At 34.4% G+C, this 13,773-nt stretch overlaps 1 protein-coding gene across 3 annotated transcripts in view; it reads left to right on the forward strand.

Annotated features, from left to right (window-relative positions):
• The window catches only part of LOC136026682 (regulator of nonsense transcripts 2-like), a 173,421-nt gene that overhangs the window by 54,203 nt on the left and 105,445 nt on the right, over positions 1 to 13,773 (forward strand). For all 3 annotated transcript variants that reach the window (XM_065703426.1, XM_065703427.1, XM_065703425.1), the window contains one exon: positions 4,207 to 4,425. In XM_065703426.1, coding sequence (XP_065559498.1) covers positions 4,207 to 4,425 — 219 coding nt within the window. The remainder of the gene's footprint in view (positions 1 to 4,206; positions 4,426 to 13,773) is intronic.

Consider the following 13,773-nt stretch of genomic DNA (forward strand, 5'->3'; position numbering starts at 1 on the left):
CTCTCACAGCCCTCAGGCGTTGTAAGTTATACCCTGGGTGCATGGGGCTCACTGGATTCGTACTCAGGAGTTCTAGCGCCCTTTTAAGAGTCAAAGTGATCAAGTCAAAGTGATCAAAGGGCAGCTACTCCCCTCACACTTCGTGTTTTTTCGAAATACATCCAATAGAAATTTTGAGATAGCCATTGTATTCAAAATAGTTCAAAGACCATATAACAAGGCTTTTGGGGTTGATACAAACCACCAGAGCCTGGGGGTAAGGTTTATGAGTTATGCCCCTGGGATATTTATGGTTTTTATGGAAGGGATGGTCATATAAACTTTCGAGGTGGCTCATTTGGTTGAAATTTAGAAGTTCTAGTTCACTTTTATGTGTCAAAAGTGACAAAGGTCAGCTACCCCCCTCCCAACTACCCCTCTTTTATCCAAACGCATCTGATTGAAATTGTGAGATAGCAATCTTGTTCAAAATAGTCCAAAGAACATATAACAAATGCATCCAGGGTTGACACAATCCCCAGTAGCCCTGGAGCAACGGCTGTTAGTTATGCACTGGGGTCATATAAGGTTTGACTGGAATAGGTGGTCGTATGAACTTCAGAAGGGGCTCATTTGATTTAAAATTTAAAGTTGTAATGTTCTTTTTAAGAGTCAAAGGGATTTGAGAGCAATCAGCACCCCCGTTTCACGCTCATCATTCTCCCCCCCCCCCATAAAAAAAATTCAAACAAAGTTTTGAGAGATCTATTTTATCCATCCTGATTCTCAAAAGGACGTATCTCAAGAATGAATTTGGGTGTTAAGTTGGATTCTTCTGAGAACACTTAAAGGGAAGTTCAATTGACTAAAGAGGAAAACATGCACGCCAATATTAACACTACTACCACTACTTCATTTACTACTACTGCTGCTAAACTACTCCAACTATTGCTTCAATTGCAACACCGTATAAGAGTCAAAATATTAAGGTGATTAGGTCGTCAAAAGAATGTCAAAAGCATACATCAGCAATATTTTTGGAACTGCTTACTATTTTGAAGTTAAACTTCGGGGGTATCATGAAAGGGATGTTCTACTGACAAAAGGCAAGATGCACATGCTACTTTCACCATTAATGCTGCTGCTACTGCTGTTATCTATTTTTCAATATTTTTGAAATCCACACAAAGAAAGATAAAACTCAAAAAAAAAAAACTAAACGAGACTTCTGGCCGGAGTCTCGTTTGAGGTTTTTTTGTTGTTGTTGAGTTTTATCTCTCCTTGTTGCTTGTTGTCATATCTGGCCAGTTCGGCTTAAGAACTTTCATTGTTTAAATTGTCAGTAATTATGCGGTTGAGGATGTCAATCCCCCACCCGAGGCCTCAGGGTAAAAGCTGTATATTAGGCAATTTGTTCATTGTTCACATACAGTATGTGTTATTGAGAAAAGGTATACATGTTTGACTTCTACTTTCCAAAAATACGAGAGATATTAAGGTGAGTTTTTCAGGGAATGTTAAGGGGAGTGTTGAACTAAATAAAAATATAATATGTGCGCATGGGTTCTGAAAAAGTCGTAACTCAGGAATGACTGAGTATATTAATTTAGAACTTTCAAGAAATGATAAGGGAGATGATTAATTGACCAAAAACGCAATATCTACATGCTACAACTATCACAGCTACCACTGCTTCTACTGCTGTTAAAACGACTACTACTACTACTATCACTAAAACTACTTCTTCTGTAGCGAGTACTACCGAGGCTGAGGATGTTGAAATAAATATCTGAGGTAACGTTGAGGGAAAATTTGAACTAAATCAGAACATACTGTGTGCATACAGATTACTTATACGGGCTTATTAGCAATATTTCTGGAACGGCTTATTGTATCAAAAGGAAACTTCGGGGGCATCATGAGTGGATGTTCGTTTGCCCAAAGACAAAATGTACCTGCTACTACTGCAATTAATTCTGCTACTAATACTGTTGCTACTACTTAAAATAATACACTAATGCTGCTATTACTTCTCTTACTAATACCGCTACCATGATGGTAGTACAATTAAGGCTACGCATATAAAGATGAAAATTTCACAGAATATTGAAGAGGAATTGAACTAATTCAGAACACTATATAGATGCAGATTGTCAAAAGGACGTATCTCAATAATGAATTTCGGTATTAAGTTGGATTCTTCTGAGAACACCTACAGGGAAGATCAGTTGACAAAAAAGTTATATATGCACGCCAATACTAACATCGCTACCACTGCTTCATTTACTGCTACTGCTACTAAAATGCTCCAACTGCTGCTTCAATTGCAGCACCTTGTAAGGCTCAGAGTATTAAGGTGGTAAGGGTGTCAAAAGAGAGTCAAAAGCGTACACCAGGAATATTTTTGGAACGGCTTATCATTTTAAGGTTAAACTTCTGGGGCATCATGAAAGGGATGTTCCATTGACAAAAGGCAAGATGCACATGCTACTACCGCTATTACTCCTGCTACTACTTCTGTTGCTACTAGTACTAATGCAACTACTGCTTCTCCTACTACTACGACAACTACTATGATACTCGTACTATCAATGTTAAATATATGAAGGTAAAATTTAAGAGAAAATTGATGGCAAATTTGAATTAACAGAAGACACTATGTGCAATTAGATTGTCAAAATAGCGTATCTTAAGAATTATTTTATGTATTAAATTGGAATTCTCAGAGAATGATTAAAGGGGAAGATCAATTGACCAAAAGGTAATATGTGCACACTGCTACTAATATTACTACCATTGCTACATTTACTAATTCGACTGCTACTATTACTGTTTCTCCAACTACTACTTCTGTTGCAACTGCTTCTAAAGTGAAGAGCAGTAAGAGTAAAATTGAAAGAAGCATATGAAAATACAGGTTATCAAAAAGAAATCGACAATGTCATAGCAATGGCTAGTTGTATTAAGTTGAGTACTAATGCTACTGCTGTGACTGCTAAGGCATTAAGATGATGCATCCATGGAATATTTAGGCGGATGTTAAACTAAATCAAAATGAACTTTAATCATGTAGATTGTCAAAAGGTTGACAAACGAGTAGCACAATTATGGCATACGTGACACCTTTCGGGGTAAGTTGTGGGGGATTTTGAACTATATAGAAGGCACTGTGTATAAATTGCTGCTTGTACGGTTACTGTAACTAACGACACTAATGACATTAAGTTGAAACTTTTAGGGAATGTTTGGGGGAGTTTCAATTAAACGAAAAAGTATATGAATGCAGGTATAAAATATAGGGTAAATAAGGACACGCTACTCTATCATAGCAAGTAATATCAGTCCTATTTTGAAGTAGCTAATTTGATTGTTAATTAAATCTCTAGTGCCCTCTTCAAGAGTCAAAAGTGATTGGAGGGCAATCAGCTCTCCTCTTTAGCTTATAATATTCCAAACACTTCCAACAAAAATATATTGATTAATTGCTAATTATATTGAATAATTAATTTTCAGCCTCCCCCCCCCCAAAAAAAAAATCGTGTTACCTTTGCAACGGGTACCTGGACCAAGTGTATTAATTATACAGATACAGTCAATAGGTTCTAATACTCAAGAGTGAAGATAAGTTGTAATTTTTGTATCTCTGTCGTCCAACAGGCTCTACTGGTAGTCCACCTATACTTGTGGCTACGACCAGCCTATTCATAATACATGGAATCCACATCATTCTTTATGAATCTACGCTACTACATTGGTGAACAACATAAAGGGTATCAAATATCTTAGGATCAAATTGTCAATAAATAGAAATGGATGGGTAAGAGTCGGAATTTTAAAAGTAAGATGAATATTGATTGAATTGAGGAAAAAATACAGTAGTATTAAAATAAGGTAGGCATGGAAAATTTTGAAATTGGAAAAAAAGTAAAAAGAAAAAAAATGTGGGTTTCATCAAAAACACAAAAAGAAAAGATCATATTGACTCGTCTTAAAGTCTAGTATATTAGGTCATATGCTTAATCAATGGAAATGAACTGTATTTAAAAGACCATATAATTTTTAAGATGGTTATAATCATTTTAATAATCATCGAAATAATATTGAAATTATGATGATATAATAACCTTCATTGAAATATTAACTATCAATTCAATAATTTCTAAGAGTTGGATATATTGTCTCTAATCTAGTAGCCAAACCCTTAGTTGATTCGTTTCTTTTTTTCAGGACCAGATTAATATCGAAACAAAAGTGAAGGTTGTTCGTTTCATCGGGGAACTTGTTAAATTTGGCCTGTATCCAAAATCAGAGGCTCTCTCTTGTCTAAGAATGCTCTTATTCGACTTCACTTATCACCACATAGAAATGGCCTGTAATATGTTAGAAACATGTGGAAAGTATTTATTTCATTCACCTGAAACTCATCAAAGAACTAAAGTATATCTGGTAAGCACTTTTCTTTTTTATTGGGACTTCTGTTTTTATAGGTGGATGTTTTTAAGCATGCCAAAAAGATTAATATATTGTTTGATATTTGTAGATCATTTTCGGTAGTAAACTAATTGGAATTATTTTTTTTCCTTATTTTAAATTTTCTATTCAAATAATTCTTCTTTTGTCCACGTCATATACTTATGGAATTTATTTTGCCAACTCGGCGACTGAGCAAGAGTAGAAAATATTATTCAAAATAAATTAGTTTAATATTTCTAAGCTGCATCCTAATAGTTATTACTTAAACTGAATGAAATGGCTATGGAAAGCTTTGCTCAGATAGTAGGAATAAGAAGATAAACTTCTGAACAATAGTTATAATGCTAAAAAAACATCTTTCTAAAGATGTACGTTTTTAATTTAAATACACACGAGAGAAAACCCAAATTTACAGATATTTTATAGATACTTCGCAAATGTTTACGGTTCATGGTTATGATGCTCGCATAGTCTCAGAACTGAATTATGTTAGGGATATTTTATGCGGCAATGGATGTCCTTCAATGCTTTTTTTTTGTTTACTTTTTATTTGTACCGAAGATGTCCGAACGGCAGTCTCAACCAAATTTTGTGTGCTTCTCTTGTTTTTTCACTGGATATTGAATCGGATCTTTTTCTTCGTTGTACTACGTTTTCTCGTTTAGTCAGGATGCAACTTCGTATTATGCTGGTGCCACACTTTTTCATTAATCTTTCTTGCAATCTGTAGAAAGCCACGTAAGTAGTGGTGCCAAGATGGGTCCACGGGAGACAGCCTGAGCGTAAAGATCATACCCTAAACCTCATTAACGAATGACCTACTTACATGAGCAGAGTACAAGAGATACTTCATAGCTTAATCTAACCGGTATCTCATTTACAAATACCTGTCTGGACATGATTAATAATGTAATTCACTGAATAAGAGGAATGAGCAATTATTATAATACTTAACATTTGAGTGACCTACTTACATGAGCATAGTACAAGAGATACATCGTTAGCATAATCCAGCCGGCACTTCTTTTACAAATACCTGTCTGGACATGATTAACAAGGTAATTCATTGAATAAGAGGAATTACTGGTTATTTTAGTGCTTAATATTCAGATGACCTACTTGCATGAGCATAGTACAAGAGATACATCCTTAGCATAACCCAGCCAGCATCTCATTTTCAAATGCCTGTCTGAACATGATTAACAAAAGAAAGTAAATCATTTCATTTGATCTCAAATTGGACTAATAGAATTTATCATATAGTATTGAACTTGTCAGCTTCCATAACATAGACATAGTGTAACCTCTTGTATCATATTCATGGAAACGAGTGCTTATATCAACACTTTTTTCAAAGGGGCTTATGGCCATCCATGTCCAAACCTCCAAGGAGCCCTATGTATTAGCTTTGTTGATGTTTTCAAAGTGTATTTTAGAAGTTTTGTCGTTTGAAACGTACAACTTAGGATGTTTTTGTTGTGCTGTGTCGTGGTATGACTTGGATGTTTTTGCTGCGCTGTGTCGTGGTTTATCTTGTGTGTGTTAGCTTTGTTGATGTTTCAAAGTCTACTTGGAAGTTTTTCGTTTGAAACGTATGACTTAGGTTGGGACATGGATGACCGTAAGTTCCATCGGCCCAATAGTAATTGAAACTCTAAAAAAAAGGAATTTCGATGACAGTAAATTAAAAAAAAAGGAAATTTATGCTGATTCCAAATATATAGCTTAATGCTACTCATCAAAAACTACGAGTCTCAGAAAATTTTTCTGATTTTCCAAGGGGAGGAGACCCCCATAAAAGTCAAGTGACACTATCGGATTCAGCATATTACAGAACCTTAATGTAGTGGACTTAAGCTCATATCTACAAAAATGTGGAATTATATATTTGTGCCAGAAAAAAGATTGCGGATGCGTTTTTTTTTGCTTTTTTTTCTCCAGGGGTGATTGTATCAAACCTATGGTCAAATACGTGAAAACTATGGTCAAACCTAGAAGATCAAAGAGGGCTCATTCAAAAGGGAATCAAAAGTTCTAGTGCCCTTTTAAAGTGGTCGAAAAGATTGTAAGGCAACTAAACCTTGTCCCACGCCCCTTTTTCCCCAGAGAGATCTGAGCGAAATTCTGAGATTGTCATTTGATTCAGCAGAGTTTAAAGGTTCAATAATTATGCCTCTTTGCATTAGAACTTTAAGACCTATCACGAACAAAAATTATTTGGTGTATGAGGGGACTGGCCATTCCTAATCCTTCGTTATTTACGCTAAAGTTACACTTTTTGTCCCCCTTTTTTTTTTAGAACAAGTCCTGAAACACAAGGGCCGTTGTATGCAAATGAGATGTATTTTTAAAGAATTTTGAAACATTAGTGCAAAGAGCGGGGCTGAGAAAGGGGTAGTCCCCTTAGCATGTAGGATATTTTCTGTTTATTTTAAATTTCATTTTTTTCCTCCACTTTTAGTTGAAAAGCTTTCTTTTAATTCTTTAAAAGGTTGCCCTTATTTGCAAGGCTACAAGTAAGGAATCTGTGGTAATTTTTGATTATTTTACGGCCTCAGTTTACGGGCTTCTAAACAGGAAGATGTAACAACGGGGGACTTCAGTGACAAAAATGTGTTAGGGTGTAAACAACCAATATAGAATATCGTTGTTTGGTCCAAATGTTTTTTTTTTTATTCTTCTAGGTGGCACTTTGTGATAGCATCGAATGGTGTAATATCTCAATTTTCCTAGAATTTTAATAATTTTGTTATAGACCATAATTACCACGATAAAAAATACGTTTCGTCATATTAATAGACAAAACACCAAGCGAAATATGCAAAATTTTTAAAAGTTTATTCTTTTAGATGAACTTCTTATGTGCTTTAAATTAGTTCTTGGGATATCTTTTAACTTCATTCGAGGACATTCTGCCTTTTTGTTTGGCCTCAAATGAATTGGCAAAAAACACAGTTTTTGGTAATGGATCATCTTTCATTCGTTGAACATCACTTATACATCTTAAATATTCCTTCACCGCAGCCCTAGAAAGTGGAAAGATTGCCAAAAAGCACAATTTTTGGTAACTAATCATCTTTCATCTGTTATGCATGACCTAAACATTTTTAAGTTGCTTTCACTATAGCCATAGAAAATGGAACAGTGGATCCCTAAAATATGACTTCAACATTCTTTTCCTAGAGCCCTAGAAAGTGGAAAGATTGTCAAAAACAGAGTTTTCGGTAACTGATCGTCTTTCGTCCGTTGAACGTGACCGAAACACCTTAAATATTCTTTCAGTACAGCCTTAGAAAGTTGAAAGAGTACAAAGAGTAACGTTGTTTGATAACCGAACATCTTTTATCCGTTATACATGACCTAAACATCTTTCAGTTTCTTTTACTATAGCCCTAGAAATTGGAAAGATTGCAAAAAAAACCTGAATTTTGGTGACCGATCATCTTTCATCCCTAAACGTCTTAAACATTCTTTCCCTAATGCCCTAGAAAGTGGAACTATTGCCAAAAAGCATAATTTTTGTTAACTGTTCGTCTTTCACCTGTTGAACATGACCCAATAATCTTAAATATTCTTTAACTGTAGCCCAAGAACGTGGAAAAAACTCAATTTTTTGCGATCGATCATCTTTCATCCCTAAACGTCTAAACATTTTTCCTTAATGCCCTAGAAAGTGGAACGATTGCCAAAAAGCAAATCTTTGGTTACTGATCATCTCTCATCCGTTAAAAATCATCTACGAATCATACATATTTTTTCCCTATAGCACTACAAAGTGAAAAGATTTCCAAAGGCACAATTTTCGGTAACCGATCGTATTTCATCTTTTTTTTAACTTTTCCTTGCCCTAGGAAATAGAGAGATTGCCAAAAAGGACAATTTTCTGGTAGCTGACCATCTCTCATTCGTAAAACATCACATAAACATCTCAATATTTCTTTAACTATAGCCCTAGAAAGTAGAAAATCGGTGTTTGTTTTTTGGCAATTTTCCAAATTGCTAAAAAGCAAATTTTAGGTAACTAATCATCACTCATCCGTTAAAACATGACATGTATATCTTAAACTTTCTTTTCTATAGCCCCAGAGAGTGGAAAGATTGGAAAAAGCATAATTTTTGTTAACGGTTCGTCTTTCATCCACAAAACATGACCTACATATCCTAGCTTTTCTTTTACTATAGCCTTAGAGAGTGAAAAGATTGCCAAAAAGCACAAGTTTTGGTAACCGATCATTTTTCATCCGTTATGCATGACCTAAACATCTTTAAGTTTCTTTCACTATAGCCCTAGAAAGTGGAACAGTGGAATCCCTAAAATATGACTTAAACATTCGTTTCCTATAGCCCTAACAGTTGGAAAAATTGTCAAAAGCACAGTTTTTGGTAACTGATTGTCTTTCGTCCGTTGAACCTGACCTACACATCTTAAATATTCTTTCAGTATAGCCCTAGGAAGTGGCAAGAGTACCAAAAGTATGCTGTTTGATGACCTAAACATCTTTCAGTCTCTTTTACTATAGCCCTAGAAATTGGAAAGATTGACAAAAAGCACAATTTTTGGTAACTAATAATCTTTAAATCGTTATGCGTGAACTGGCCATCATTAATTTTCTTTCACTATAGTCCTAGACAGTGGAAAGATTGCCAAAAAGCACAATTTTTGTTAACTGTTCGTCTTTCATCTGTTGAACATGGCCCACATACCTTAAATATTCTTTAACTGTAGCCCTAGAAAGTGGAAAAAGCTCAATTTTTGTGATCGATCATCTTTCATCCCTAAACGTCTAAACATTTTTCCTTAATGCCCTAGTAAGTGGAACGATTGCCAAAAAGCAAATCTTTGGTTACTGATAATCTCTCATCCGTTAAAAATGATCTACGAGTTATAAACATTTTTTCCCTATTGCCCTAGAAAGTGGAAAGATTTCCAAAAGCACAATTTTCGGTAACCGATCATCTTTCGTCTATAAAGGATCATCTACAGATCTGAACTTTTTTTTGCCCTAGGGAATGGACAGATTACCCAAAAGGACAATTTTCTGGTAACTGATCATCTTTCATCCGTTGAACATGACTTACACATCTTAAATGTTCTTTCACTATTGCGCTAGAAAGTGGAAAGACTGGCATAAAGCACAATTTTTGGTAATTGATCATCTTTCATCCGTAAAACATGACCTAAACATCTTAATGTTTCCTTAACTATAGCCCTAGAAAGTGGAAAATCGGTATTTGCTTTTGGGGAATTTTCCAAATTGCCAAAAAGTAAAATATTTGGGAACTAATCATCACTCATCCGTTAAACAGAACATACACATTTTAAACATTCTTTCATATAGCCCCAGAGAGTGGAAAGATTATCAAAAGCACAATTGCTGGTAATTAATCATCTTTCATCCATAAAACATCTCCTACGCATCTAAGCTTTTCTTTTATTATAGCCCTAGAGAGTGGAAAGATTGCCAAAAAGCACAATTGCTGGTAACCAATCATCTTTCATCCACAAAACATTACCTACACAGCTAAGCTTTTCTTTTACTATAGCCCTAGAGAGTGGAAAGAGTGCCAAAAAGCACAGTTTCTGGTAACCGAGTATCCTTGATACTATAACATGACCTTACCATTTAACCTTTCTTTCGCTATATCTCTAGAAAGTGGAAAGAATCAAGTTTTGGTACAGCTTATAATTTGAGATACGGTTATTCAAACAAGCATCTGAAACTTTGAAGACATTGCATGTATTTTAAATCATTTTTAGCTGTATAATGTGTATAATAATCATACTACTTTATTTTGAAATTTGTATAAGCTTCAGAGACTTTAAGTTTTTTTCGTAATAGAAATGAAATTGGGGGGATTTGTGATGTCTCGAATTTTTTTCACGGATGGCTTGACAAGAATTCCATCCTATGACATTTCTACCTAAAGCTGATTCCTTTTTAATAGACGAAGAAGGGGTGGCTTAAGCTGCTCTTCGTTGACGAAGTAACTTCATTAAGGAAAGGATTAAGTTTCTATTTTCAAATGATTCAATATAAAAATAGAATTCGTTTAAAAGGGGGTGATGTAGAGTAAATTGGAAATTTTAAGAAGATTATGTTTTATTTACCGTATAAAAATGGATTATATTTAGATAGGTAATGATAAGTTTGATCAGTCTCTTAGGGGGTTGAGGGGTCTGCTGCAAGGCCGTATCCAGAAGGAAGGGGTTGGGACCCTCCCTCTCCGAAATGTTCATCTGATTCGTAAAAACGCAATAAAATGAATATAAACACAGTTTTTGTGCGTTTTTTTTTAAATATCTTTTTACAACTCCCCTCCAAAAAATCCTTTTGTACCCCCCCCCCTCATAAAAAATCCTAGATACGGCCATAATCTTTTGTAAATGAATGAGTCATTAGCTTTTTTTGTCTTGTGATGGTTTTTGGAAGGAAGGAGTTTTTTTTTGCGTTTTGTATGAATTAAAAGAAAATTTAATCAAAGAAAATTAAAGAGCTGCATTAGTCGTTGGACAAGTGGAAATGAAGTCAAATAGAAATTCAAGTGCAAAACGAACATAAACCACTATCAATAAATAAGTGAAAACCAAAGCGTTCCGAAATTACACAAAAATAATCAAGTTAAGTTTTAAATTTTCAAGATTGAAAATTTAACATATATTGATATTTATCTCTGAAATTCTCAGCGTTTTTTTTTTTTATTAGCGTTACAAAAGAAGAACTTCTAATTTTTTTTCAGTGAAGGGAAAATGACGTTTAGGTCTTTGCAAGGCATAGGCAGCGCTAGCCCTGTTGGCTGTAGTTTCTGCTTGTTTATGTTTAACTTGGTTGTTAAAACAAAATATATTTAAATGTTTTCACCTTTTTAACTTTAACAAATGAAATCTGTAAACATTTTAAGGAATAAATATCAGTATATGTATATTAAAGTGACAATCCAAGTGCTTTTGTTGTTTTTTTTTTCCAGTAAAGTGTAAACTATGTTCTGGTCTTGAGAAGGCATATGGATCTTTTAACCCTACTAAGGTTAATTTCTGCTTGTTTTTGAGTTTTACTCGGTTATATAATGTAATTTCTGTTCAGTTTTTGGGTTTCATTTATATATTGATGGTTATTTGTGGAAGTCTTACCCATAGGAGACTTTTTGACTTTATTTCTACTCATTTTTGGTTTAATGAAGCTCTTTAATTTTCTCTGAAAAATGTATTTTGTGGAAAAAGTTTCATAAAGTAATTTCTGCTCGTTTTTTTTGACGTAGTCTTTTTATAGAAAAAATAAATATTTTATATATCTTCGTTTTTTTCTATAAAAATCGATGTTTGGTTTCCCATATGTACGTTAGAGAAACCTTTTAAATAATTTTTAAGCCTGACACGAATAGTCTTTTTTAATTTTGTCTTAGACCTCACTTAAGCTGCCTTGAAAAATAAAACTTATATCCATTCCCAAAAGCTAATGTCTACTCTTTGTGACAGTCTGGATACACTTACACTCTTTTGATTTAGTTGAATCGTAAGAGCAGAAGTAGTGATAGTAGTAGCCCTGAAAGTTCCAACTTAATACCTCCAGTCGTTCTTGAAATATTGCTGAGATGTCTTATTGGCAATCAGCTTACACGCAATGCCTTTGATTAATTTTTGAAGTACTATTTAATTTCAAATCATAACGAGGAAATTGTATTACTGGGGGGAGGGGTAACATAACCAATATACCTTGAGACATAGCAACTGAACCGTTCTCCTATGCTGAACAAAATGGTTGCCTAAAAATTTTAATTGGATATGTTTGGAAAGTAAATGGGCTTGGGAGGAGGGCTGCTTTTCCTCCAATCACTTTTCACTTTGAAAATGGGCACTAGAACTTTTAATTTTCTGTCGAATTAACCCTTTTAAAAGTTTCAGTGATATTGCTAGCTATTATAGAATTTCGCTCTTTATGGTATTGCTTATATACCTTTTTGAAAACCTTGCTAGTTGAAACTCAGGCTATTCTTGGTGTTGCTTTTAACTTTTCTTTGAAAAACTTCCTGTGTGAAAATTTTGTTTAATTGACACTAATAGTTGTACCATAAACTTTGGATGAATGGGTACATGGAAAATTTTTGAGATAAAGGGATTGAAAATCTGCATGATCCTGAGGCTTCTATAGGGTTTAAGTCATTCTGACCACTATTATTTTTTCATAGGCAGTAGAATAGCGGTGCCTAAGTAAAGAGTTTTACGGGCACAATGTATTGTTTTTTCCCCTAAGGCACTTTATATGGAAGGAGCTGTCGTAGAAACTTTGGAAGGATCTCATTCGACTGGAAATTTAAAGTCTCCTAACACATCCAATCAAAATTTTATGAAAGTCATTTTGTTCAGTGTTGTTGAAAGATACAGTAACTATGACCAAAAATTTGGAGGGCACCTAGGCCCCCTTCCCTGCTCATTTTCCCCCAAAGTCACCGGATCAAAATTCTGAGGTAGCTATTTTATTCACCATAGTCGAAAAACCTAATAACTATGTCTTTGGGGACGACTTACTCCCCCACAATCCCCGTGGGAGGGGCTGCAATTTACAAACTTTGACTTGTGTTTACATATAGTAATGGTTACTAGGAAGTGTACATACGTTTTCAGGGGGATCTTTTTGGTTTAGGGGGGGGGGTTACGTGGGAGGATGTTTCCACGGAGGAACGTCTCATGGGGGAAGAGAATTTGATAAACAATGAAAAAGTAAACATGAAAAGTTTTTTCTACTCAAAGTAAGGAGCAGCATTAAAACTTGAAACGAACTAAAATTATTACGCATATGAGGAGTTTACCTCCTCGTAATACCTCACTCTTTACGCTAAAGTATTTTTAGCAATTTCAACTATTTATTCTACGGCCTTTGTGATTCAGAGGTCATTCTTAAGGAATTGGGACAAAATTTAAGCTTTAGTGTAAAGAGCGAGGTATCGACGAGGGATGAACCCCCTCATATACGCAATAAAAACATACAAATATAGAAGTTCGTTACGTAAGTTAATTCGTAAGTTACGTATATTTTTTACTAATGAAGACGTTCGTAAAAAATTAAAAGTTCTTGCCTTTTTAAGTAATCGAAAAATTGGAGGGTAACTAGGCCTCCTAACTCGCTCTTTTTTTCTCAAAATCTTCCGATTAAAACTATGAGAAAGCCATTTAGCCAAAAAAAAAAATAATAATATGCAAATTTGTTTTAATTATTTATGTGCGGAGAGTCAAGATCAAAACATGCATTAATTCAAAAACGTCCAGAAATTAAATAAAAAAGCAAGTTTTTTTATATGAAAGTAAGGAGCAACATTAAAACTTAA

Source organism: Artemia franciscana, chromosome 4 (assembly GCF_032884065.1).
Source record: "Artemia franciscana chromosome 4, ASM3288406v1, whole genome shotgun sequence".
Taxonomy (NCBI): domain Eukaryota; kingdom Metazoa; phylum Arthropoda; class Branchiopoda; order Anostraca; family Artemiidae; genus Artemia; species Artemia franciscana.